Source organism: Malaclemys terrapin, chromosome 21, assembly GCF_027887155.1.
Source record: "Malaclemys terrapin pileata isolate rMalTer1 chromosome 21, rMalTer1.hap1, whole genome shotgun sequence".
NCBI lineage: Eukaryota > Metazoa > Chordata > Testudines > Emydidae > Malaclemys > Malaclemys terrapin.
This window is the reverse complement of record NC_071525.1, coordinates 18,062,449-18,089,787: the sequence shown is the minus strand read 5'-3', so window position 1 is coordinate 18,089,787 and position 27,339 is coordinate 18,062,449. Positions and strand designations below refer to the sequence as shown.

The following is a 27,339-nucleotide window of genomic DNA, read 5'->3' as shown; positions in this document are numbered from 1 at the left end:
GGATGACATCTCAGCATCAAAACAAAGGAGCTGAGGACAATGGTCTAGAGAGATATTGGAGAGACAGAGAGAGAGCGAGTGATTAACACTGCAGCATGCATCCATCCATTCCCATACACATCTATCTATCTATCCCCATCCACCTCCTCTTATCTATCTATCTATCTATCTATCTATCTATCTATCTATCTATCCCCATCCACCCCCTCTTATCTATCTATCCCCACACCCCTCCTCTGTCTATCTATCTATCTATCAATCCCCAGACACCCCATCTATCTATCTATCTATCTATCTATCTATCTATCTATCTATCTATCTATCCCCATCCACCCCCTCTATCTATCTATCTATCTATCTATCTATCTATCTATCTATCTCCATACACCCCCTCTATCTATCTATCTATCTATCTATCCCCAGACACCCCATCTATCTATCTATCTATCTATCTATCTATCTATCTATCTATCTATCCCCATCCACCCCCTCTATCTATCTATCTATCTATCTATCTATCTATCTCCATACACCCCCTCTATCTATCTATCTATCTATCCATCCCGTACAGTAGTGACCTGTCTGCTTCATCTCTTCACACATCTCAGTATATGGGAGTTGTTTCTAGATGTGACTCCGCCTGGAGTCGGTGAATTTTGGAGCCCCTGGGCTCACTAAAATTGTCTGTCTCCATCTCCCGTGGTTGGGGAGGAAAGCGTAAAGATGTGATGTTTTCCCCCAGGGTCCAGGAACCCAGCAGGCAAATAAAGACCCCAAAGTTATGACTGTTTAAAATCTTGTGATTTGACGGCAGTTGTGATTTCGGAGTTGTGATTTCAATGTTGTGATTTCGGAGCTGTGATTTCAATGTTGTGATTTGGGTGCCGTCTCGGGATTCGGGGGGATCGTTAGGATTTTGGCTCCATTTCCTGATTTTGACGGCAAATTCGTTATTTTGCGGGACAGTCTCCTGCGTTCGGTGACGCTCGTACGATTTAGCGGGACGGTTGGGGGATTCTCAGGCGAGCCCGTGAGTTTGACGGTAACCATGTGATTTTTGCGGGGCAGTCGCTGGGGTTGGAAGGTGGTCTGGTGATTTGGGGGGCACGGTCTCGTGGTTGTGAGGGCACGGTCATGATTTATGGCAGCAGGCTTCTGATTCTCAAGGTCGTGTCTTGCCTTTGGGGGCTGGCCCGCAATGGGGAAGGCGGTATTCTGGTTTGCATGGTAGTCTCCCAGTCAGGGGGCAGTCTCACGCATTTGAAGATGATCTCATGATTTGGGGCAGCAAGCTCACGATTTTGAAGGTAAATGGCCTGGTTCTAGGCATCAGGCTCATGGGGCTGAAGGCAATAACGTGATTTTGGGGGGGCAAACGTGTGATTCGGAGGAGGCTGTCTCATGAGTTGGGGGGCCCTAGCTCTCAGCGTGCCGCTCTGTGTGTGTGGGGGTGGGGGGGGAGTCACCAGGGCCAAGACACACAGGCTGAGATGCCGACATGACACCCCATGTGAGCAAGCGATTCAGAAAGAGTTTATTGATTTTGAAAAGGCCACCGGGACGGGAAGGGACTGCAGCCTGCCAGCTCCTATCAGCGTCTTCCTGCTTTGGAGGCAGACGACAATTTCCTTCCCCCTCCCCACCCCCGCTCGGTCCTTTACACCCAATTCCAGAATTGAATCCCCGCCCCCACCCAGCTGGGATCCCACCGGGGAGGGACTGAAGAATCTAGAGCAGGGGGGTCCTGGGGAAAAGCCACTGAGAGAGGAGGGATGGGAGGGGAAACTGAGGCTCACAGTCTTGACCCACTTGTTGTCCTCTTCCCCCCAAATGGGGAACCCAAAGCCAGAAAGGTGAGAAGTGTATTGGTGTGAGCGAGGGGATGGGAAGGATCTGTCAGGGAGCTCGGGGGAGGGGATGGGGATGCGGGGATGAATACATAGGTACCTTCTCTTGCCTGCCCCGCCCATCTGTCCGCATACACCTCCTCTAGCTACCGAAATCCGGCCCTGGCCCTGGTGCAGTCAGGGGGTGACTCCGGACTAACAGCAGAACTCGCCCCTGGAAAATGCCCCAAGGAGAAGTGGGAAACCTACTGGCCCAATCACTGCCTCAGTTTCCCCCGGGGGTGAGAGGGGGTAGTGTGTGGCCCTGAGCTGGCTTCTGGTTTCAGGGAGGTGGGGGGCCGGCTGCCTCCCCCACTTCTGTGCTGGACTGAGACTGGGGTGAGGGTAGGAGCGGCGTTTAAATGGGGTTACCCTGCCCTAGAGAAGTGTGTGTGTATGCGTGTGTCCCCCGTCCTGGAGGGGCTGGGCCGTGTGTGTGTGTGTGTCCGTCCTGGAGGGGCTGGGCCGTGTGTGTGTGTGCTTGTGTGTGTCTCCATCCTGGAGGGGCTGTGTGTGTATGTGTGTGCACGTGTGTGTGTGTGTCCCCGTCCTGGAGGGGCTGGTCCATGTGTGTGTGTGTGTGTGTCCGTCCTGGAGGGGCTGGGCCGTGTGTGTGTGTGCTTGTGTGTGTCTCCATCCTGGAGGGGCTGTGTGTGTATGTGTGTGCACGTGTGTGTGTGTGTGTGTGTCCGTCCTGGAGGGGCTGGGCCGTGTGTGTGTGTGCTTGTGTGTGTCTCCATCCTGGAGGGGCTGTGTGTGTATGTGTGTGCACGTGTGTGTGTGTGTGTGTGTCCGTCCTGGAGGGGCTGGGCCGTGTGTGTGTGTGTGCTTGTGTGTGTCTCCATCCTGGAGGGGCTGTATGTGTATGTGTGTGCACGTGTGTGTGTGTCCGTCCTGGAGGGGCTGGGCCGTGTGTGTGTGTGCATGTGTGTGCTTCCATCCTGGAGGGGCTGTGTGCGTGTGTGTGTGTGTGTGTGTGTGCATGTGTGTGTGTGTGTCCCCGTCCTGGAGGGACTCTGTGGGTATGTGTGTGTGGGTGTATGTGTGTGTGTCTCCATCCTGGAGGGGCTGTGTGTGTGCATGTGTGTGTGTCCCCATCCTGGAGGGGCTGTGTGTGTGCGTGTGTGTGTCTCCATCCTGGAGGGGCTGTGTGGGTGTGTGTGCGTGTGTGTGTCCCCATCCTGGAGGGGCTGGGCCGTGTGGGTGTGGGTGTGCATGCTCGATCAGGTACGTGGGTGCAGTATGTAACACAGGGCAGCAGGGACACCCCCTACGCGCCCTCCCCCGCCCCCCACACACACTCACTCCGAGCTCGACACCCTGAGGATCATTATTATAAACGCTGTCTCCATTTTTATGTGCTGCATTTTCTTACCAGCTCGAGACCGTGGCTCAGATCACTGTACGGCCCCCCGAGCTGGAAGAGAACCCAGGAGTCCGGGCTCCCAGCCCCCCCCCCCGCTTCTGCATTTAGACCTGGCTGCACCTCAGTGTGCATCATGGCCAGGCTCCATAGATCACCTGAATTAGCCAAAGCCAGAGAGAGAGACTGTGTGTGCAGTGTGTGTGTGTGGGGGGGGGTGCACTGATGGGGGGAGGGGTGTTATTAGTCATGCCGTGAGAGCCACTTTCATACCCCCATAGGAGCTGGGCTTGCAGGGTCAGGAGTGAGGGGCACCGGCAGAGCCGGGGGAGCCCAGGGCTGGACTAGCAGGGGGGGGAGGGCAGGGGGCTGGCAGAGCTGAGGTGAGGGGCTGGCAGGGCGGGGGGGCAGAAGCTGAGGGGAGGGGCTGGAGGGGGGCAGGGGGCTGGCAGGGCGGGGGGGCAGAGGCTGGGGGGTTGCCGGGCAATGATCGATCTCTGTCTGTGCCCGTCTCCCCCGTCACCGTGTGGCTGGCTCTGAATGCAAAGTGACCGTCCACCCCCTCACCCCTCTCCTGTCCGCCCCCATCCCCCAGCCGCTTCCCCAGGCAGCTCCCCGGTGCCCCTCACTCCCGACCTCGCCCGGCCCACCCCATGTCCGGCCGGGTCACTGGGGGGGGGGTGCCCCTGTTTCGCTGCAGGCTTCTCCACGGCTTCGCTTACTTGTGTCCCTGCCGCAGCTACGGACCGGCCCCGCCCCACCCGGGCCAATAGCCGGGCTCCCCCCCATCACCCCATGGGCCCGGCCCTCCCCCCACCCCGCTCAGCGGGGGTACGCACGTGGCTGCGGGGCAGGATCGGCCTGAGGGAGCCGGGAAGGTCCCGGGGATCCCAACCCTGCCCCCACCCCTGCCTATGCCCCCAGCCCCCCAATCCCAGCCCTGCCCCCTCACCCCTGCCTGTGTCCCCCACTTCCCCCAGCCTCCCCAGCCCAGCCCTGCCCCCCCAGCCCTGCCGGTGCCCCCCACTCCTGACCCGCAGCCCCCCGTGACCCCCACAGCCCTGCTCCCCCCAGCCCTGCCGGTGCCCCCCACTCCCTCCCAGCCCTGCCCCCCCAGCCCTGCCAGTGCCACCCTCTTCCACCCAGCCCCCCATCTCAGCCCTGCCCCCCTCAGTCCTGCCAGTGCCCCCCACTCCTGACCTGCAGCCCCCCCCCCAATCCCAGCCCTGGCTCCTCTGAGGTTGTTACATGGTGTGGGGGGTGGGAGGGGGTATGCAGTGAAGGTTGAGATGCGGGTGTTGAAATGAGCAAGCGCCCCCGGACGGACCCAGACGGGTGCTGGGCGACGGGGCTGGGATCAGAGCGGCCTGTGCGTAGGGGGCAGCGCCTCCTGCTGGCCTCAGCTGAATTCACATTCCAGGGGGCTCCAGAGCGGCGCTAGGGGGCGCTGCGCTGCAGGGGGCGGGGCGGGGGCTCTCCCCTGGCAGTCAGGACTGGTCCCAATGCCCCAGGCTCGCACTAGGGGGCACTGTGCTGCAGGGGGCGGGGCGGGGGCTCTCCCCTGGCAGTCAGGACTGGTCCCAATGCCCCAGGCTCGCACTAGGGGGCGCTGTGCTGCAGGGGGCAGGGTGGGGGCTCTCCCCTGGCAGTCAGGGCCGGTCCCAATGCTCCAGAGCGGCGCTAGGGGGCGCTGTGCTGCAGGGGGCGGGGCGGGGGCTCTCCCCTGGCAGTCAGGACTGGTCCCGATGCCCCAGGCTCGCACTAGGGGGCGCTGTGCTGCAGGGGGCGGGGCGGGGGCTCTCCCCTGGCAGTCAGGACTGGTCCCAATGCCCCAGGCTCGCACTAGGGGGCGCTGTGCTGCAGGGGGCAGGGTGGGGGCTCTCCCCTGGCAGTCAGGGCCGGTCCCAATGCTCCAGAGCGGCGCTAGGGGGCGCTGTGCTGCAGGGGGCGGGGCGGGGGCTCTCCCCTGGCAGTCAGGACTGGTCCCGATGCCCCAGGCTCGCACTAGGGGGCGCTGTGCTGCAGGGGGCGGGGTGGGGGCTCTCCCCTGGCAGTCAGGACTGGTCCCGATGCCCCAGGCTCGCACTAGGGGGCGCTGTGCTGCAGGGGGCAGGGTGGGGGCTCTCCCCTGGCAGTCAGGGCCGGTCCCAATGCTCCAGAGCGGCGCTAGGGGGCACTGTGCTGCAGGGGGCGGGGCGGGGGCTCTCCCCTGGCAGTCAGGACTGGTCCCGATGCCCCAGGCTCGCACTAGGGGGCGCTGTGCTCCCAGAGGCCCTAGCATGTCCTCCAAAGGGCGGGGCTTGAATACGGGGCTCTGGGCCAAACCCCAGCTGGGGCGATTGCACTCAGATTCCCTAAATCCTCAAACTGAGATTTTCATTCACTTCCCACCTGAAATTGTACTGAATTGTTGTGAATTAAACAGCCACTGTGCTCCACCCCAGAGGTGGCTGCATCTCAGCACCAGGTGAACCAGGCCTGTGTCTTGCTGTGTGCAGCTGTTACCCGGTTACCCCACCCCAGAGGTGGCTGCATCTGAGCACCGGGCGAGCCGTCCCCACGCATTATCTCATCCATTCTCTCTTTCTGCCCTCAGGGCTGCTGGTGCAGAGCCTGGAGTATAACCAGCCGGCCGACAACTACACCGTGTGTCAAGGGGACAATGCCATTCTGAGGTGAGACCCTGCCAGAGCGGGCCCCGCACTGTGGGGGTGAGGCTGGGTGTCGCTGACCCCTGCTGGAGGGGCCCCCACCCCGCTCCCCGCAGCAGGGCGCCCCCTAATGCCACTCACCCCACCGGGGGTGGGGAAATAATGCTGTCAAAAAGCCAGATTAGGTACACCCACCAAACCCTGCTTCAGTGCAAGGGCTGAGCTGGTAGGGGGCTGCGGGTCGGGAGAGAGGGGCACCGGCAGAGCTGGGATGGGGGGCAGGCCGGGGCTGGACTAGCAGGGTTCATCTGAGCGTGTTTTGATGGAGACCCTACAATAACAAACATGTGCAACATTAGGGTTTGGATGAGAAACCCGGCGATGATAAATTGTGCTTGAGAGATCCTAACAATAACTGCCAAAAGACCCTATAGTAACAAACCACATCGGAGAGACTCGACCGTAACCGCTGAGTGCTACAGTGCCCGGACCAGAGACCCTCGGTGGGTGGGTCCTTTTCAGAGCACCAGGAAGGGATGTGAAAAGTTGTGATCTATCCATGTATCCCCATAGCTCCGTCTGTCTATCTATCCCCACACACCCCCTCTATCTATCTATCTATCTATCTATCTATCCCCATACACACCCTCTATCTATCTATCTATCCATCCCCATCCACCCCTCTATCTATCTATCCCCATCCACCCCCATCTATCTATCTATCTATCTATCTATCCCCACACACCCCGTCTCTCTCTCTCCCCCCCTACCCCCGCTCCCTCCTGCAATGCACCAGCCAGCCTGACTCATGCTCAGAGCTGACCTAGATCCGTCTTCCCCCCCCTTCCCCGGCCGCCGCAGCCCTCCCAGCAGCTCTGCCCTGGGGCGATGGAGCTGGGCTGACCTAGATCCTGGGGGTAAGTGGGGTGGGGGGCGGCTGGGAGTGGGGCTGCGCGGTGGGTGCTGAAGGGGGAGCCCACACAGCCCCCTGCACGCGCTCCCGACCCCATATCTCCTTCCCAACACCCCTGCCCCCCCAGCCAGGCTGGCTCCCCGTCCCCTAACATTGTCTGTGACTCCCTCCCACCCCCATCCCCGACTGACACTGAGCTGGTCACATGCCGGCTGTGAGCCGCACACACCCAGCAGGGGGCGCTCCCAGACCCCCACCCTCCTCCTCCCCCGCACAGACCCCTGCAGCACAGCGCCCCCTAGTGCCACACTGGGGCATCAGGACCTGCCCTGACTGCCGGGGAGAGCCCCCACCCCGCCCCCTGCAGCACAGCGCCCCCTAGTGCCACACTGGGGCATTGGGACCTGCCCTGACCGCCAGGGGAGAGCCCCCACCCCACCTCCTGCAGTACAGCGCCCCCTAGTGCCGCCCTGGGGCATTGGGACCTGCCCTGACTGCCAGGGGAGAGCCCCCACCCCGCCGCCTGCAGCACAGCGCCCCCTAGTGCCACACTGGGGCATCGGGACCAGCCCTGACTGCCAGGGGAGAGCCCCGCCCCGGTCCCTGCGGATCTCACAGTGTGATCAGCCGAGTGCTGTCCAATTCACGTCCTGCAACTGCCGGCTGCTGGCTCCTGGATCCCCTGAGAGCTGGAATTATTTAGTGATTGTTGCATTAAAGAAGAGAAAACAGCCCCCCTAATTCAATCTCCCTCTGCTGACCGGGGGGCTCACAGACAGGAGCGAGCAGGAATGGCAGGGGGCTGCGGGTCAGGAGTGAGGGGCACCGGCAGAAGTCGGGGGGGGGCAGGGCAGGGCTGGGCTGCCAGGGGGCTGCAGGTCGGGAGTGAGGATGAGCTCTGACATCTCGCCTTCCTTGGGTCTGGACACACAACTGCTCCTGAGCTGGGAAGAGAACCCAGGAGTCCTGGCTCCCAGCCTCCCTGCTCCAACCACTAGGCCCCACTCCCCTCCCAGAGCCTGGGATAGAACCCAGGAGTCCTGGCTCCCAACTCCAATAACTCTGTCAAGGTTTTTTATCTCAGCCGAGAGCTGGTTCACAGCCGCACCATAGCAGAGCTAAGAGGCAAAGGGGGTTCCGGCTCTGGGCTCCCCTGTGCCCCTCACTCCCAACCCGCAGCCCCCTGCTAGCCCAGCCCTGGGCTCCCCCCTCCCAACTCTGCCGGTGCCTCTCACTCCTGACCCGCAGCCTCCTGCCAGCCCAGCCGGGGGCTCCCCGGTGCCCCTCACTCCTGACCCGCAGCCCCCTGCCAGCCCAGCCGGGGGCTCCCCGGTGCCCCTCACTCCTGACCCGCAGCCCCCTGCCAGCCCAGCCGGGGGCTCCCCCCTCCCACCTCTGCCGGTGCCCCTCACTCCCAACCCGCAGCCCCCTGCCAGCCCAGCCGGGGGCTCCCCGGTGCCCCTCACTCCTGACCCGCAGCCCCCGCTGTCTCTGCCCCCAGCTGTTCCATCGACGAGGAGGTGACCCGGGTGGCCTGGCTAAATCGCTCCAACATCCTGTACGCCGGGAACGACAAGTGGTCCATCGACCCGCGGGTCCAGCTCCTCACCAACAGCCCGGCCGAGTTCAGCATCGTCATCGCCAGCGTGGACGTGTGGGACGAGGGGCTGTACACCTGCTCCTTCCAGACCCAGGCCAAGCCCCACACGGCCCAGGTCTACCTCATCGTGCACGGTATGGGGCGGGGGAGGGGAGGGGCGGGGCTGGGGCAGAGGGTGGGGGGGCTGGGCAGTGATGGGGATGGAGTTGTGGGGATGGACAGGATCAGGGAGAGGAGGGGGAGCCTTGGGGTGGGGGAATGTGCTGGGATGGGGGGATGGGGGTGTGGGGCTGGGCAGGGATGGGGGATTGTGGGCGTGGGGCTGGGCAGGGATGGGTTGGGAGGTGGGGGGGTGGGCAATGACTGGGGTGGGGGGATGGGCAGAGATGGGGATGGGGTTGTGGGGATGGGCAGGGACAGGGAGAGGAGGGTGGGGGCCTTGGAGGTGGGGGATCTGCTGGGATGGGGGGTGGGGGTGTAGGGCTGGGCAGGGACGGGTTGGGGGTGGGGGGATGGGCAGAGATGGAGGAGCAAGGACCAGTGGGGGCAGGGGAGGGGGAGTCTGTCCGGCGATGCACGGCCGAGAGGGGAGGGGGAATTGGGGGCCGGTGGGGGATGGGGGGATGGTCCATGGGGCGCTGCACAGAGATCTATGGGGAAGCTGGGGTCGGGGCTCCCAGCAGGGGCAGGGCTGTCTCCTGCTGTAGGGCTGGTGCTGGACCCACGTGTGTGTCCGTCCCTAGTGCCTGCGACGCCCCCACCCCCCGCCCAGGACCCTGTCACTTGGGGCTGAGTTTGGGACGTCAGTGCCCCTGCGCCCCGCCCCAGAGCTGGCTGCATTTCAGGCCCAGGCCAGGGGGCCCTGGAGACCCAGCCCCGTGTGATTGGAGCCAGGCACCGTTTGGAGGTTTTGCCGGCTCAGCTGCCGCCCCCCAGGTGCCTGCGGCGCCAGGAAGTGGGGACAATGGAGCCTGATTAGATCCGGGGGGGGGCAATTGCGGGATCCCTGCCGCAGCTGTTCGCCGCTTCGCCCTTATTGGCTGCGGCCCTCGTTGTTCGGCCAATCAGCTCGCACAATGGGCCTTGTTAGCGAGGCTGGGGGAGACTCACGTCAAGGGGCGGCTTTTTTTGGCTTTTCTACCAAATTGTCCCATGGGGGGGGGGGGGAGTCCAATGTTAACACCCCATGCGCCGCCCGGCACTGAGATGCGGCCACCTCTGGGGTGGGGCACAGGGACTGGTTACACAGGGACCCCTCACCCAGCCCTGGGATGCAGCCACCTCTGGGGTGGGGTGCAGGGGCTGGTTATACGGGGACCCCTTGCCCAGCCCTGGGATGCAGCCACCTCTGGGGTGGGGTGCAGGGGCTGGTTATATGGGGACCCCTCGCCCAGTGCTGGGATGCAGCCACCTCTGGGGCGGGACATGGGGGATGGTTATACAGGGACCCCTTGCCTGGCTCTGAGATGCGGCCACTCTAGGGTGGGGCGAGGGGGCTGGTTATACGGGGACCCCTCACCCAGCCCTAGGATGCAGCCACCTCTGGGGTGGGGTGCAGGGGCTGGTTATACGGGGACCCCTTGCCCAGTGCTGGGATGCAGCCACCTCTGGGGTGGGACACAGGGGATGGTTATACAGGGACCCCTCGCCTGGCTCTGAGATGCGGCCACCTCTGGGGCGGGGCGTCTGGGTACCAGCCCCACTCGGTCAACCCCTAGCACCAGGCATGGGGGCTCAGAGAGGAGGGCTCCCCCAGAGTTCGGAGGCTGGCACTGCTCTCACTGCTCTCCCCTGCCCCCCCCCACCTCCCGCAGTGCCAGCTCGGATCACGAACATCTCCTCGGCCGTGACGGTGAACGAGGGGAGTGATGTGAGTTTGCTGTGCATGGCCACGGGCAAACCAGAGCCCACTGTGACCTGGAGACAGCTGAGAGGTAAGAGGGAGCGGGCCGGGGAGGGGGCGATGTGCAGATGGTGGGGGGGAAGGTGAGAGAGGAGGGGGAGGGGAGGAGTAGGCGGGGGATGATTGGGAGAGGGGACAATGCGGGGGGTGGATCAGGGCAGGGGGAGATGGAGGGGGATTTGCCGGGATGTGGAGGGAGGGAGGGAGGTTGGACGGGCTGAGGAAAGAGGGGATCCGGGTGGAGCGGGGGCTGGGGGGACCTGGAGCTGTCATGGAGGAATCAGACAGGAGCTCGACCTGCTGCCCCTCACTCCCAACCCGCAGCTCGGCCAGTGCCCCTCACTCCCGACCCGCAGCCCCCTGGTACCCCAACACCCTCCAGCTCGGGCAGTGCCCCTCACTCCTGACCCGCAGCCCCCTGGGCACCCCGACACCCTGCAGCTCGGCCGGTGCCCCTCACTCCCGACCCGCAGCCCCCTGGGCACCCCGACACCCTGCAGCTCGGCCGGTGCCCCTCACTCCCGACCTGCAGCCCCCTGCTGGCCCAGCCCTGGCAGGTGGTGGCCGTACCTCAGGAGGTGTTGATAACTGTTGTGTTGTTGTGTGTTTTTTTTCTCGTGTGTAAGTCTGTGTTTGTGTCTGTCTCCCCCCCGCTCCACATCTCCTCCCCACACACAGACGGGTTCACCAGCGAAGGGGAATATCTGGAAATCACCGAGATCAACAGGCAGCAGGCCGGGGAATACGAGTGCGTCACGGCCAACGGTGTCTCTCTGGCCGACAGCAAGAGGGTCCTGATCACAGTCAACTGTGAGTCAACGTTTGGGCTTCCCCCTCTAGGGGGCGCCGGCTCCCGTCCAGCCTCAAGGCAGAGACTGGCTGGCTCAGTGGGGCAGGCAATGGAATTTGGGGCCTTTCCCCACTAGGGGGCGCCAGCTCCTCTCCTTTAATTCCTTCGCTTTCTCCTCTCAGACCCTCCCACCATCAAGGATGTGAAGGACGCCTATCCCCCCATGGGGAAGCCGGCACTGCTGAGATGTGAGGCCATGGCCGTGCCCCCTGCCGAATTCGAGTGGTTCAAGGATGACAAGCAGTGAGTGACCCTCCTTCCTGGCCACGCCCATCCCCTCCAAGAACGGGCCCTATTGGCCTGCCCCAGGGGTGACTGACGTCCAATCAGCGACCCTCTGGCTTCTCGTTGGCCATGCAGCATCATGTGATCTGTGGTAGACTAAATGTCAAAATTCCCCTCCCAGTGAGATCTGAGCTGTGAGAGTCTCCTCCAGGAACAATTTAATCCCCTTTCCGGGGCTCTCTGTCATTGCTGTTTTTTTGTGTTGGTTGTTGGATGATTGTTGCTACGTTGGGTTGGTTGATTGATGGTTTGTTGATTTGGTTGGCTGTTGGTTTGTTGAGTTGGTTGAAGGGTTGATTATTGGTATTGATCTGTTGAGTCAGTTGGTTTGTGGGGTTGGTTGTTGGGCTGGTTGATTGATGGTTTGTGTAGGTGGTTGGTTGTTGGGCTGGTTGATTGATGGTTTGTGTAGATGGTCGGTTGTTGGGCTAGTTGATTGATGGTTTGTGTAGATGGTCGGTTGTTGGGCTGGTTGATTGATGGTTTGTGTAGGTGGTCGGTTGTTGGTTGGTTGTTGGGCTGGTTGATTGATGGTTTGTGTAGGTGGTCGGTTGTTGGGCTGGTTGATTGATGTTTTGTGTAGCTGGTCGGTTGTTGGGCTGGTTGATTGATGGTTTGTGTAGGTGGTCGGTTGTTGGTTGGTTGTTGGTATGTTTGGTCAGTTGGTTGGTGGCTGGTTTGCAGGGTTGGTTGTTGGGTTAGTTAATTGATGGTGTCAGGGCTGATTCCCCACTCTGGCACTCCGAGTGCAGAAGGTGGAGGCCTCCATGGATTCTAAACATTAATACCGGCCACTCCACACTTGAGTTACACTCCCAAGGTTACAGCTTCTCTCTGACCTTGGCTTGGTAAACGCTGCCACCACCCAGAGGACACAGAGGAGTCCAGAAGCCAAAATGAAGAAATTAACCTGATTGTGTCTATTTAAACATTCCCTGTCCCGGTGATTCCTTCGTGAATTTTCATACCTGGTTCAAACCTTACACAGCATTGCTGCTATTAGCATGGTTGCTCTGTGTCCCCCCAGGCCATTGGTTTGATGGTGGTAACGGGTGGCAACCAAGTGGTTCACCCCATGAGCTTCCCAAAGACGTTTCATGGTCCCTGCCAGGAAGTTGGTCCCTGAATCCGTAAGGATGTCGGAGGGCCAACCTACCTCGGCAAAAATGTCTGCCAATGCCTGGCTCACGCTTTTAGCGCTGGTGTTGCTTAGGGCTACTGCTTCCGGCCATCAGGTGGCAAACTCCATGAAAGTCAGTACGTACTGCTTTCCTCTGGGTGTCTTCTTAGGGAAAGGACCCAGAATATCCACAGCTACTCGCTGAAATGGGACATCAATTCTGGGAAGTGGCTGGAGAGGGGCTTTGACCTGGTCTTGGGGCTTTCCCACTCGTTGGCACACCTCACAAGACCGGACACAGGTAGAAACATCCTTGCCCATTCCCTCCCAGTGGAAGGACTTCCCCAAACAGTCCTTGGTCCTGTTCACGCCAGCATGGCCACTAGCGTGATCGTGGGCTAAGCATAAGAGCTTTTCCCTGTACTTAGTTGGAACTACCAACTGTCTCTGAGGACGCTAGTCCTCCTTGTGCCCACCCGAAAGGGTCCCCTTGTATAAGAGTCCCCCTTCTATAACAAAAATGGACCTATTAGAAGAGCTGAGAGGCGGTGGGTTGCTCTGTGCCGCCGTCCAAGCTCCCTTGAGTCTCTCATCCGCTTCCTGCTCTGCCTGGAACTTCTCCCTTGATGCTGGAGACATCAGTTCCTCGCTCGGTTGGGGACTTGGGCTTGGTCCCACTGGAAGCGATGCAGGTGCTGGGGGGTGTCTCCGTCGACTGTGAACCGCTCTCCACCAGTGCACTGGGTTGTATTTCAGGCTCCGGTTGAGCCTCTTGCGCCGGTGTAGCTGCTGTGGCAGGTGCAGGCTCTGTGGCGCCCTTTGGCGCTGGTTCCCCTGACTCTGGTGGGGTGGCAAGCACAGCTCCGGTGCTGACTGCTCCACCAGTTCCAATCCTTGGGCTGGATTTACAACCACTGCCATAGACTCTGGTCTGGGGCCTGGTTCCACCATCTCTGGCTGGGTCCCTGTAGGAGGCTCAGGAATGGAGTTAGCTGTGGAGGCCCGTTTAGCCTGGCTGCAGGTGACCATCCCCACCCGTTTTGTTAGCCTCACGTGGTTGGCTAAGACTTCTCCCAGCAGATGGGAATGGGATAATCGTCATAGACTGCAAAAGTCCATAGTCCTGACCAGCCCTTGTATTGGACAGGCAATCTGGCTGTAGGCAAGTTAAAACAGTTGGCTTAAAGGGTTGCCCCGTCGCTTGGGCCTCCGGGTCAATGAATTTGGGGTCCACCAGGAATTGGTGGATAGCTGACACCTGTGCTGCAGTGTCTCTCCACACAGCAATCTTCCTCCCGCCCACACTCACAGTTTCCCTTCGCTCTGGGGGTATTTGTGAGGCATCTGGGCCTGAAGGCTCTTGGTGGGACCCCGGGGTGATGAGTTGTAGTCGGCTGGTGCTCTTGGGGCAGTTGGCCCTCACATGCCCCAGCTCATTACATTTGAAGCATCGCCCAGCTGACTGTGGGCTGGGGTGAGCTGGGTGGTTGGAGAGTGAGGTAGTGGGACAAGAGGGCATCGGGGGTCTCCATGGCTGTGTGGAGGTCTCCTCCTTGTGAGGTGGGCTTTGGGCTGACCCCAATGGTGGGGGTTGTCTCGAGTTGCCCCTTCTGGTATCCGCACCAACTGCTACTAGCTTTCTTCTTCTCCGCCATCTCCACCCATTTGGTTCTGATCTCCCCCACCTCGGTTACGGTTTTGGGCTTCCCATCTAGGATGTACCTTTCGATTTCCTCAGGAACCCCCTCTAAGAACTGCTCCATTTGCATTAGTATAATGGCTAACGGGGTCGGGCTGGAGACTCTTGCCTACATGCTCGGGGTCTTACTGATCGCCACATTTGGGGTCGGGAAGGAATTTTCCTCCAGGGCAGATTGGCTGAGCCTCTGGAGGTTTTTCGCCTTCCTCCGCAGCATGGGGCAGGGATCTCTAGCAGGAGGGTCTCTGCCGATTGAAGTCACTAAAAACAGGATTGGGGACTTCAACAGCAGAGTCCAGGGAAGGGGTAGGGACGGTTTTATGGCCTGCAGCATGCAGGGGGTCAGACCAGATGATCATAATGGTCCCTTCTGACCTTAAAGTCTATGAGTCTATTAGGAGAGACAGATCCTCCAGAGATTTAACACTTGCTCCTGATAGCCAGACATCCCAATTTTTCCCAAGGTGGTGGACGTGTCGGGGAAATGCCACGTCTGGTTTCCACCTTAGGGCTCTGAACCACCGACGGGCATGCTCGGGTGTTAGCCCCTGTCTGATTCTGGCCTTGTGTTTAAAACATTCGTACCCGTTCATGTGTTCCTTAGGCATGTCAGCTGCCACTTCTGCGAAGGGTCCACTGAGCTGCGGTCTCAGCTCCACCATATACTGGTCTGTAGAGAGGCTGTACCCAAGGCAGGCCCTTTTGAAATTTTCGAAGAAGGCCTCTGTATCATCGCCTCCCTTGTATGTGGGGAATTTCTTGGAATGGGGAGCGGTACCTGGAGAAGGACTGTCAGGGTTACCTGGTGGACCCAGCTTAGCCCTTTCCAGCTCTAAGCACTTCAGCTCTAACTCCACCTCCAAGCGCTTCGCCTCTCTTTTGTCCTCCGCTTCCCAGCGTATCATCGGTAGGAAGAAATCCCTGTCTTCCGCAGTCAGAACTCGGTCTGGGTTAAGGGCATCCCTCCAGCTTGGCACCATGATCTCGGTCGGGGGAGAGCTGACCCTTCCCTCCTGGGAAGTCCCCTTTTCCCCCATCCCCTCCCTGCATTCCCGTCATGGAGCTGGATGTCTGGGCTTGATCTGGGTCTGACTTCCCTGTGCCGTGCCGCTTTGGGAAACCTGGTCATTCTAGGGTTTCCGTGCCTGACCTCAAATTCATGCACAGGCTGCCCTACTCTAGCTTAACTATTTCGTTGCCACGAAGCTAGAAAAGAAAAGAAAAATAAACGGCTTGTTGGACTCCCTGACTGATCCCTTGCAGGCTGATCCCTTGGCCTGTTCCCCCTCAGGCAGCAAAGAGAAGAAAAGAAGGGAAAAAACCTCCCTGACTTTCAAGCAGCCAAAAGGAAAAATGTGTCCTTTTAAAATCCTGAGGGCTGTGCTTCTGGTTCAAAATGATCCCACTGCTGCCACCATGTCAGGGCTGAATCCCCCCCTGGCACTTCGAGTGCAGAAGTGGGGCCCGCAAGGATTCTAAACATTCATACAGGCCACTCCAGGCTTGTATTAAACTCCCCAGGTTACAGCTTCTCTCTGACCTTAGCTTGGTAAACGCTGCCACCATCCAAATGCAAAAAACCCCTTGGACCCACGAAGAGGCACTTGGGAGTTCCTCCCTGTGGGGCACCCTCAACCCTTTCAAAAATCAAGCACCCAAAATAGCTTTCTTGGGGGTTCATCTTAAAGGTTACAAGCAAACAAAAGCATCTGGGGTTAGCACAGAGGGGTCCACAAGCCAAAATAAAGAAATAAACCTGATCGCGTATATTTAAACATTCCCAGTCCCAATGATTTCTTCCAGGTATGGAAAATAATTTTTCATACCTGGTTCACACCTTACACAGCATTTCTGCTATTAGCATGGCTGCTCCTGTCCCCGCAGCCCAGAGAGACCAACAGACAAAGGGAAAGTTTCTTTCCCCATTTTATAAAGTTCTACTTTCCCACTGGCTCTTTTGGTCAGGTGCCCACTTTTTTTTTCTTTACCTGGGGGACTTTTTAACCCTTTTCAGATAAAGCAAGCAGGGAACAGACCAAGAGGGATTTTACAGCTAACTGGCTGGCTGGGTTTCCATCAAAGGGAGCTCCCCCCGCCTTTTATTTATCACAGGTGGTTTGTTGAGTTGGTTGTTGGTGCGTTGGGTTGGTTGTTGGGTTAGTGAATTGATGGTTTGTTGAGTTGGTTGTTGGTATGTTGGGTTGGTTGTTGGGTTAGTGAATTGATGGTTGGTTGGGTTGGTTGTTGGGTTAGTGAATTGATGGTTGGTTGAGTTGGTTGTTGGGTTAGTGAATTGACGGTTGGTTGAATTGGTTGTTGGTGTGTTGGGTTGGTTGTTGGGTTGATGGTTGGTATTTTGGGTCATTTGATTGTTGGTTTATTCAGATGGCTGGTTGGCTGTTGGGTTGATTGTTGGTTTGTAGGTTACTATTGTTGTTTGACACCTGAGTTCCTTGTCGATTGGTTAGTTGGCTGTTTGATATCAGGGTTCTTGGTGGTTGCTAGTTAATGGTTGGTTGATCTATTGGGTTGCTTGGTGGTTTCCTGGTTCTGTTTGGTGCATTGGTTGTTGGCAGGTTGGGTTGTTTGCTGGGTCTGTTGTTGGTTGGTTGGTTAGGTTGGTTCTTGGGCTGGTTGTTGGTGTGTTGGATCGGTTGTTGGTTTGGGGTTGTTGGGATGGTTGTTCGGTGGGTTGTTACTTTGTCAGGTTGGTTGTCAGGTGCCCCTCACTCCCGACCCGCAGCCCCCTCTAGCCCAGACGCTTCTGTAGTTTGTCGTGTTTCATGCTGGTTTGCTGATAAATCCCCTACCAGGTGTGAAACTGTGAGATCTTGTAATGCTCCCCCCTCTTTGCCCCCGACCCAGCAGACTCTTCGGGGGCCTCGAGGGGCTGCGGATCCGGAATGAGCGCACGCGTTCCATGCTGCTCATCGACAACGTCACCGCTCAGCATTATGGGAACTACAGCTGCCTGGCCTCCAACAATCTGGGGGTCTCCAATGCAAGCCTGCGGCTGATACGTACGTCCCCCTGCCCTGTACAACGGCTGGTCCTGCCCACTGTCATTCACCGCTGGCCCCACCCACCATTCCCCACAGCCCCCGCCCACTGTCCTTCACCACTGGCCCCAACAGCCCCGCCCATAATTCACAGCTGGCCCTGCCCTCTATCTTTCAAGACTGGCCCAGCCATAAACCCCCCTATGGGGTATAGTAACATTTAGATAGACTGTCCTGGCTCCCAGCCCCCCTGCTCTAATTACTAGACCCCACTCCCCTCCCAAACCAGGGACAGAACCCAGGAGTCCTGGCTCCCAGCCCCCTTGCTCTAACCACTAGACCCCACTCCCCTCCCAAACCAGGGACAGAACCCAGGAGTCCTGGCTCCCAGCCCCCTTGCTCTAACCACTAGACCCCACTCCCCTCCCAGACCAGGGACAGAACCCAGGAGTCCTGGCTCCCAGCCCCCTTGCTCTAACCACTAGACCCCACTCCCCTTCCAGACCAGGGATAGAACCCAGGAGTCCTGGCTCCCGGCCCCACCAATCTAAACCACCTTCCTCTAAAATGCTAAAGGCCAGTGAAGTACTTCAAATGCTTCTGAAAATCACCCTTGGTGCCCCCAGGCCCTTGAAAGTCTTGTCCCTGGTGTGAGATCCTCTTTCTTCTTTCGCCAGGCCCCGGTTCTGTGGAAAACGTAGCCGTGACCGGGATGGAGTCCCCCTTGTTCCTGGGCTTGCTGTCGTCCGCCTTTGTGACTCTCCTGTTTAAGATCTAGCGTGTTCGGCAGAGGCGGCGGAAGGAGAGGAGGCTCGGGCGGAGAGCGCGCCAGAGAGACCTTCTCCTTTCCGGGAGAGACGAAGAGAGAAAACAAAGAAACAAATCCGATCGAGAACCCCAGCACTGTGAGGGAAACGTGAAAAAAGAAAAAAAAAAACGACAAAAAATTATGCATTTCTTTCTACGGCCATTTCCCGTCACTTTCATCCCAGACACTTCCAGCCGGACTTGTTCTAAAAGGACAAACAAACTGACCTGCAAAGACACAGGGTTTTCAAGGGTTAACGGCCAGTGCTTCTGTGCCCCGTGGGGGCCCCCGCAATAGGGCTTGTGGTGAGGGGTTGTTCCCCTGCTCTGGGAGAGTTTGCGGTTCTCAGCTGCCGGGACAGACGAGCTTCGCTGGCTTTTGCAGATGTTGGGAGCTGGGCCTGTCTGTACCACACGCAGTGTTCGAGTGGAGAATTTCCCTAGTTTGGAGCTGAAAAATTCCTCAGCGAACAACGTTTCTTGGGCTGAGAATGACCCTTGTTTACACAGGGTTTGGACTCTGAATTTCCTGATTTCATGAAGCTTTCCGGGCTGAGATTTTCCTTCGCTCACCAAGTTTTCCGGGCTGAGAATTCCCTTGGTTTACACAGATCTGAGGCGGAAAATTTCCTTCCTTCGCAAAGGTTTTCGGGCTGAGACTGGTCCTTTTTTACACAGGTTTGTGGCTGCGAATTAATTAGTTTGCAAAGTTTTGGGGCCGAGAATTACCCTGGTTTGCACACGTCTGAGGCTGAAAACACCCTTCATTCACAAATTTTTTTGGACTGAAAATCCTTAATTCACAAAAATGTTTGCGCTGAGACTGACCCTTGTTTACACAGGTTTGAGGCTGTGAATTTTTCTAGTTCACAGCCTTTTGGGGGCTGAGACTGGCCCTGGTTGACACAGGTTTGAAGCTAGAAATGTCCTTAGTTCACAAAGTTTTGTGGGCTGAGACTTCTCCTAATTCACACTGGGTTTGGCTTGAGAATCTCCTTAGTTCACAAAGGTTTTAGGGGCTCAGACTTGCCCTAGTTTCTGCAGGTTTCAGGCTTTCCTAGTTCACAGGGCTTTGTCTTTACCCCAGTTCTGGGGTGCAGATTTATTTCCTTCATGAAGTTTTCTGGGGTGAGAATTTCCCTGGTTTACTGAGCTTTCGGGGTGAGCCTTTCCTTAATCCAGCAAGTTTTTTGTGAATTTCCTTAGTGAACAAACCAAACCAAAAAATACCCCCCTTTTAGCTGTGAATTCATAGAATCATAGAAGATCAGGGTTGGAAGGGACCTCAGGAGGTATCTAGTCCAACCCCCTGCCCAAAGCAGGACCAATTCCCAACTAAATCATCCCAGCCAGGGCTTTGTCAAGCCGGACCTTAAAAACCTCTAAGGAAGGAGATTCCACCACCTCCCTAGGGAACCCGTTCCAGTGCTTCACCACCCTCCTAGTGAAATAGTGTTTCCTAATATCCAACCTAAACCTCCCCCTCTGCAACTTGAGACCATTGCTCCTTGTTCCGTCATCTGCTACCACTGAGAACAGCCGAGCTCCATCCTCTTTGGACCCCCCTCACTTAATCCAGCGATTTGCCCCAGCAGGAATTTTTTCAGCTAATAAATTCCATCGCCTGGCAATTTTCATCGTTCATGAGGTTTTGTGGCCTGCAAATTGCCTTCAGCCAGTGCTGGTTTTGCCTGGGAAGTCCCTGGGGTCACAAAGTTTTGGGGGCTGAGAGTTTTCAATCGTTTCCCCTCCCCGCACCCCCGGCTTGGAGAAGACAGAGTTGGAAGCTGGCTGCCACCTGGGGATTTGAATTCAGCACCTTGATTCTGCTCCGTCCCGGCGCTCGGGGCACGAGGGGGCTCACACGCCCCTCTGAGCTGGCCGGCTCCCCAGCTCTGGACGGAGGAAGGCTTATAGCTGAGAGTTGAAACCACCCATCTCTTCGGCTGAGGAGATCCCCTTCCCTCTCTCCGTGCATGGTGGGGCGGCTGGTCAGGTCCGAGATGTCTCATCTGCTCCTCTCCGTCCCCGCCCCCGAGCCAGGGTGAGTCAACAGGGAGGGGACTGATTGGGGTGGGCTTCATGGGGCTCAGGCTTCGAGCAGTTGCCTGGAGGGGGCGTGGGGGGCGGGGGGCTTGTCCTGGGGCCTGACGAACGTTTGTAAAGTCGGTGTCGTCGTTCACAAAGTGGGGACCTGGCGGCGGGAGACCGGGAGACCCTACAATAACGAAGGGGCCCACTCAGTCCCAGCTGCAGCGATGGTGCACCAGTTTGACGATCCCATCTGCTTGTGGGAGACGTTAGAGTAACAGAATGTAAATGCAGTCCTGGCATTTATGAGAGACCCTACAATAACAAACTAGCATATGTACAGCCTTGTCCTGCCCAAGAGACCCTACAATAACAAACCAGCATGTGTACAGCCTTGTCCTGCCCAAGAGACCCTACAATAACAAACTAGCATGTGTACAGCCTTGTCCTGCCCCAGAGACCCTACAATAACAAACCAGCATGTGTACAGCCTTGTCCTGCCCAACAGACCCTACAATAATAACCAGCATGAGTACAGCCTTGTCCTGCCTGAGAGACCCTACAATAACAAACTAGCATGTGTTCATCCCTTCCCCTCCAGAGAGACCCTACAATAACAAACAGCATGTGTACAGCTCTCCCCCTCCCAAAAGACCCTACAATAACAACTGGTATGCGTACAGCACTAACCCTCCCGAGAGACCCTACAATAACAAACCAGCATATGCACAGCCTTCTCAATCCCGAGGGACCCTGCAGTAACAAAGCAGCATGTGTACAGCTCTCCCCCTCCCAAAAGACCCTACAATAACACCTGGTATGCGTACAGCTCCACCCCTCCTGAGAGACCCTACAATAACAAACCAGCATGTGTACATCCCTGCCCCTCTTGAAAGACCCTAGAATAACCAACCAGCATGTGTACAGCCCTACCCATCCCAAGAGACCCTATAATAAAAAAACCAGGGTACTCAGTATCAACTTTCCCAAGAGACCCTACAATAACAGATTGATATTTATCACCTTAATGAAATTAAGTTAATGAACCTGACCTAAGACTTTCCTTTATTGTTTGTAATAAGGGTTTGGGCTGGCTGGAAGGAATTACACACTGGTTTATTATTGCAGGGTCTCCTGGAAGTGCTGGAGGTTGCTCGCTTGGCTTGTTATTATTTGGCCTCCTGGGATTGGCTGGGCTGTAGAGACTTGGGTTTCTATTATTGTAGGGTTTCCTGAGAACGCCAGGAGCTGTGCAGGCTTGATGTATTATTGTAATGTCTTCTGGGAGGGCTGGGGAGCGGTGCAGGGTTGTCTTATTATTGTAGGGTCTTCTGGGATGGCTGGGGGTTGTGCAAATTAGGATGATTATTGTAGGGTCTCCAGGAAGTGCTTGGGACTGTGCTTGCTTGGCTTATTATTGTAGGGTCTGCTGGGAGTGCCAGGAGCTGTGGAGGCTTGGCTTATTATTGTAGGGTCTGCTGGGAGTGTCAGGGGCTGTGCAGGCTTGGTTTGTTATTGTAGGGTCTCCTGGGAGAGATGTGTGTGCATGTATACAGCATGAGGGCAGAGCTCATTCCAGGCGTATTACCTGGTAAACATCTCCATCACTGATCCTAAGGTCCTAGGACGATGGGTTATTCCATGGGCCCATCTAGGCTGGTGTCCTGCCTCCATCCCTATGGCCCCGGATCAGCTCGGGGGGGCCACGTCTCCCACAGGGAGTTGCCGTTTCAGAGAACGGCGCAAAAGACCCCACGGTTTTGGGATAGCCGGGTGGGAATCGGATCCTCCATTTTCGCAGGAAAATCCACCATTTTTGAAACTTCCAAACCGGAGCCAAACGAAATTGAAACTTCCTGTGAAAAGAAATTCTGGAAGGGGAGTCATTTTGGGTCGATCTCATCGTTCTGTTCCAGTTTTGGTACAAATATTTTTTTTAAACTTTATTTTTCCGTACTGTGAAATAAATCTTGAAATGAAAAAGGAGAAAGTTCCACTGGAGAATTTCCATCTGCTCTGGGGAACGTCCTGAAACTCCGGTGGGGGAAAGATTCCCACTGGATTTTTTCTCAACACAGAACAGGAGAAAAAACGGCATCGGATCAAACACTTGAGTCGGGGCTGGGTTGAGAAACAGAATCTTGGTCACCTTGACTGAGATATTAACAAACGTCCCCAAGTTTTTGGCCTGGGAATTTCCTTAGGGTTTGTTTTTTTTTATTTGATTTGATTTTTAACGAAGCGCAGTGGCCTGAGGGCTGAGGTGGCCAAAGACGTCTAAAGGATTTAAACGCCTAATTTATTATGTATTCAGTGTATTGTCTTGAGTGTCTTTTTTCTCATAGGCTATTTGAATTTAATTTCTAGGAGCCGATATTGTTTGGTATAAAAATATGCTTGTTTGGTTTTGTCCAGGAGACAAAATCCAGGTTGACAAAGGTTTGGTTTGGTCTCCCCTGGGAAGGGCCGTTGGGTTTTTAGAACAATTGAGAATGTCTTTTGTTCCAAGTGTGTCCGTCAGAACTAGGGTGACCAGATGTCCCGATTTTATAGGGCCAGTCCCGATTTTTGGGTCTTTTTCTTATATAGGATCCTATTACCCCCCACCTCCGTCCGGATTTTTCACACTTGCTGTCTGGTCACCCTAGTCAGAACATAGCTAGCTTGCCTGGGCGCTAGATTTAGCGACGTTATTTATTTATTTTTACGGTGCCAGCAAACATAAAACTCTGTCATGAAGGTGATTCACTAATTAGCAGTCGATATTATTGATCAGGTGTGTGACGGTCGTGCCCCATCACACCAGGCCCTATTGCACCAGGCGCCATACGTTCGGGTGCCATTTATTAGGTGTATTACGGTAACACCCAGGCACTGCAGTCATGGCCTAGGACCCCTGTGTGCTATTTATTAGGTGTATTACGGTGTCAGCCAGAACCCCAGCTAGAGAGGGAGGCTGCCTGGGCCTCCGGACGCCTGGGTTCTATTTCTGGCTCTGCCACAGACTTCCTGGGCCACGTGGGCGAGTGGCACCCTGCCTCAGTTTCCCCATTGGTACAATGGGTCCGGGCCTGGAGGAGCGGTACCCAGCTGCCTCGGTGATGGGCACCTTGGAGAGCTAGACAGTTTAGAGTCCCTGAGAATCCTGGCTTGTTGGGGTCTCTGACCCTTGTGTTTCCCACCGTGCTCACTGGGTCTCCACGCTGGCGGGAGGGAGAGCGGGTGTGGGGGGTGCTCTTCTTCCTACCTGCGGGGGGCGCTGCCGGGCACCTGTGATGTCATTGCTTCGGTGGCGGCATCCTCTGGCGCCCCAGCGTTGAGCCTGATGTTAGAGTCCAGGCATCAGCAGCACCTGTGACATCACAGTCATGGGATCAGCCTGGTCTCTGATGTCACCGTCCCGGAATCGCCCTCCCTGGTGACATCACAGTCATGGGATCAGCCTGGTCTCTGATGTCACCGTCCCGGAATCGCCCTCCCTGGTGACATCACAGTCATGGGATCAGCCTGGTCTCTGATGTCACCGTCCCGGAATCGCCCTCCCTGGTGACATCACAGTCATGGGATCAGCCTGGTCTCTGATGTCACCGTCACGGAATCGCCCTCCCTGGTGACATCACAGTCATGGGATCAGCCTGGTCTCTGATGTCACCGTCACGGAATCGCCCTCCCTGGTGACATCACAGTCATGGGATCAGCCTGGTCTCTGATGTCACCGTCACGGAATCGCCCTCCCTGGTGACATCACAGTCATGGGATCAGCCTGGTCTCTGATGTCACCGTCACGGAATCGCCCTCCCTGGTGACATCACAGTCATGGGATCAGCCTGGTCTCTGATGTCACCGTCCCGGAATCGCCCTCCCTGGTGACATCAGAGTCATGGGATCAGCCTGGTCTCTGATGTCACCGTCCCGGAATCGCCCTCCCTGGTGACATCAGAGTCATGGGATCAGCCTGGTCTCTGATGTCACCGTCCCGGAATCGCCCTCCCTGGTGACATCACAGTCATGGGATCAGCCTGGTCTCTGATGTCACCGTCCCGGAATCGCCCTCCCTGGTGACATCACAGTCATGGGATCAGCCTGGTATCTGATGTCACCGTCACGGAATCGCCCTCCCTGGTGACATCACAGTCATGGGATCAGCCTGGTCTCTGATGTCACCGTCACGGAATCGCCCTCCCTGGTGACATCACAGTCATGGGATCAGCCTGGTCTCTGATGTCACCGTCCCGGAATCGCCCTCCCTGGTGACATCACAGTCATGGGATCAGCCTGGTCTCTGATGTCACCGTCCCGGAATCGCCCTCCCTGGTGACATCACAGTCATGGGCTCAACAACCGTCAAGCCCTAGGGGGACCCTGCTCCCTTCCTCCTGCGTGTGGCCCCCTTGGGACAGCTTCAGATCTTGGTGTAGGTGGGTGTAACTCATTCCCCCCATCCATGCCCCCCCACACCCCATCCCCCATCCATCCCCCCCACACCTCCGTCCATCCCCCATCCCTCTCACTGCACACGCCCCACCCATCCCCCCTCGCGTCCATCCATCTCTCCAGCCCCCCCACCCCTCCATCCATCCACAGATACACCCCTCTGGCCATTCATCCATCCCCCCTACACCCCTCCATTCATCCCGCCCTCCAGCCCCATACACCGCCTTCATCCTTCCATCCCCACATCCCTGCCCTCCGCTCCCATCGGTCGGGCAGTATAGTCTAGGCAAAGCCAGTCCACGCTCACAAGGGGTGGGGGGTCATTGGAGTCATGAACGTCTGCAGAATCGTCATTTCAATTGAATTCACTCTGCAGCGGGGGGTGCACTCGCTCCGCTGCCCCCCCCTTGGCTCCCAGCCCCGCGGCCGCCGGGTGGTGGCAGTTTGGCTAACACCTGTCATCAGCACTGGGGCGAGTTGGGTATCGCGGGAAAGGCCCCTCTGCCCTGAACCCCAGGGCGCCCCCGGGACGTTCCTGACGCGTTAGCCCCTGGCCTGCTTTGCTCGGCCTCGCACGCAGAACTCATCCCACAGAGTCCCCAGCGTCCTGGCCAGCGGGGGTCCCCCGCGAGCCGCGTCCTCACACCGCCCTGCCGCCGGCTCCCGCTTCACGCCCGTCCATTCGGGAGCCTGGGATGTTTCACACACCAGTGGCCCCATGATCCGGCCTCAAAGACCCGTCCGTGCCCGGTGCCCCGGGCTCAGCCGTCCTGGGTGGTGCTCCGTCCCCGACTCTGCCCCGAGGCCCCGCCCCCCACTCCGCCCCTTTCCCCAAGGTCCTGCCTTTGATCTGCCTCTTCCCACCCCCCACTCTGCCCCGAGGCCCAGCCCCCCACTCCGCCCCTTCCCACAAGGTCCCGCCTTCGATCTCCCTCTTCCCACGCCCCACTCTACCCCGAGGCCCCTCCCTCCACTCCTCCCCTTTCCCTGAGGTCCCGCCTTCAATCTGCCTCTTCCCACCTCCCACTCTGCCCTGATGCCCCGCCCCCCACTCCGCCCCTTCCCCTGAGGCCCCACCTTCTATCTCCCTCTTCCCAGCCCTGCTCCGCCCCCTCCCCCAAGAGCCTCCCGCCTCCCACCAAACAGCTGATTGGGGTCCCGCAGAACAGCTGTGGCTGGTGGGTGCTGAGCACCCGCTATTTTTTCCCCGTGGGTGCTTCAGCCCCGCAGCACCCACGGAGCCGGCTTCTCCCGGAGCCTTTCCCCCACTTGGTCATTTGCCCTCTCGCCAGCAGGTGTAACTGCTCCCCCTGTCCATGGGACTGCTGCACCCCCCGGTAGCCCTGCGTGGGGCATCGTGCTGGGCTTCCCATGAGAAACGCGGTGGCGGGACGCCTCCGGGTCGGCGCAGAGCTCAGCGGTGACCGTATCCGCCGTCCCAAGAGAGTCTCCGGGGGCTGAAGCCAACTGGCGTTACCCCAGTGCCCTGCAATCTTTTCTCATTTGCAGACCCAGACACGTTTGGAAGGGGGGCATGGCCCCCATCGGCATAACCTGCAGAGCCCAGGGTGAAAACCGCGGCATCACGCCACGCGCTGGCCAAGTCCTTCAAAGGACAATTCCCACGCTGGAGACTTCGTCCTGCAAGCAACGAGATTAACGCCGCCTCGGTGTAGCGTCTTTGCTGGGCCGTCGGGAAGCTCCGTGGAGTCACTGACTCTTGCCGGACAGGTGCCGCACCGCGGGGTCTCCTCTGCGGGAGTATTTCCCATTGATTCCTCCTCATATGCATCAAACGCGAGGTGGATTTCGTCCTTGGGCCAGCGTTTTCCCTAGCGCCGCATAACAGACAAATCTCAGCTGGAGTTAGCAGATCCTCGTGTGTCGAGCGCTTGTCCCTCTGTGATCGCCATGTGGAAAGGGCTTGGTGGGAAGAAGGAACCGTCCGTGGGTGTTGGCGTCGGCCATGCCGGACGTGTGTTCGTTTGGTTTTCACCCGGCCCCCCGGCATTGTTCCGTCACATTCGAACAGCCATCGTGCTGCCCTGGAGAACTTGTCCTGACCCAAAGTCTCATGGCGCTGAGTTCTGGACATGACTGGCAAACGCCGACCCGGCCTGTGGTTAGCTCCATTCCCACCTTCTTCTTTGCATTCGAGCTCAGCATGACTCTGTTCTTCCTGCCGCGCGCCCGGAGAGCGCCGGAGCCTTGGATAATTCTCATGACCCAACGTGCCCATTGGACTGGCATCTGGAGCGAGCTCCTCGCCGCGTCCCTCTTCCCGTGCCGTTCAAATCGCCCCAGCACGTCATGAATGTAGCTGGACCTTGATTAGCTCTGGGGCCGTCATCCGGCCAGGCTAAACGGTTCGTTCGGAAGCCAGCGGCGCTCTTGGGCGGTCAGGAGAGACTGGCACAGAGCGTTTGGACGTGTCCTGCCCGCCAGCCCCCGGCGGCTGTCACAGCTGCATTTCGAGTGCTGGGGGCCCCCGGCAGGGAACGCGGGCCGGGGACCTGGCAGAAGGGGAAACTCGCCCACAGCAGTCCATGGCACGTAAGGGGCCACCGAGCGATGTGCTTACCCGGCCCCTCCGCAGTGGGGTGCTCCAGAGAGCCAGCCGCGCCGACGCTCGGCCCCTCCACATGGGACCAAGCCCCAGGGGATCCTGAGGTGTCTGGAATCGGTGCCTCTGGGATTGTGCTTCGTTCTGGGATGGTGGCCAGAACGTGGTGGCCCCCCCTGCGCCCCGCCTCTTCCCATCCCGTCCATTCACCACCCCCCGGAGGTCCCTGCCGCTC

General features: G+C 58.0%; 1 protein-coding gene across 2 annotated transcripts in view; it reads left to right on the top strand.

Annotated features, from left to right (window-relative positions):
• IGLON5 (IgLON family member 5) overlaps positions 1-19,707 on the top strand; it is a 43,173-nt gene extending 23,466 nt beyond the window's left edge. The window contains exons 2-8 of one of the 2 annotated variants that reach the window (XM_054011443.1): positions 5,846-5,924; positions 8,315-8,547; positions 10,228-10,347; positions 10,995-11,126; positions 11,289-11,409; positions 17,139-17,290; positions 17,947-19,707. In XM_054011443.1, the coding sequence (XP_053867418.1) occupies positions 5,846-5,924; positions 8,315-8,547; positions 10,228-10,347; positions 10,995-11,126; positions 11,289-11,409; positions 17,139-17,290; positions 17,947-18,047 (938 nt within the window). In that variant the 3' untranslated portion in view covers positions 18,048-19,707. Of the gene's footprint in view, positions 1-5,845; positions 5,925-8,314; positions 8,548-10,227; positions 10,348-10,994; positions 11,127-11,288; positions 11,410-17,135; positions 17,291-17,946 lie in introns of both variants that reach the window. The other variant, XM_054011442.1, reaches the window with a different exon arrangement.
• The last annotated feature ends 7,632 nt before the right edge of the window (positions 19,708-27,339 follow it).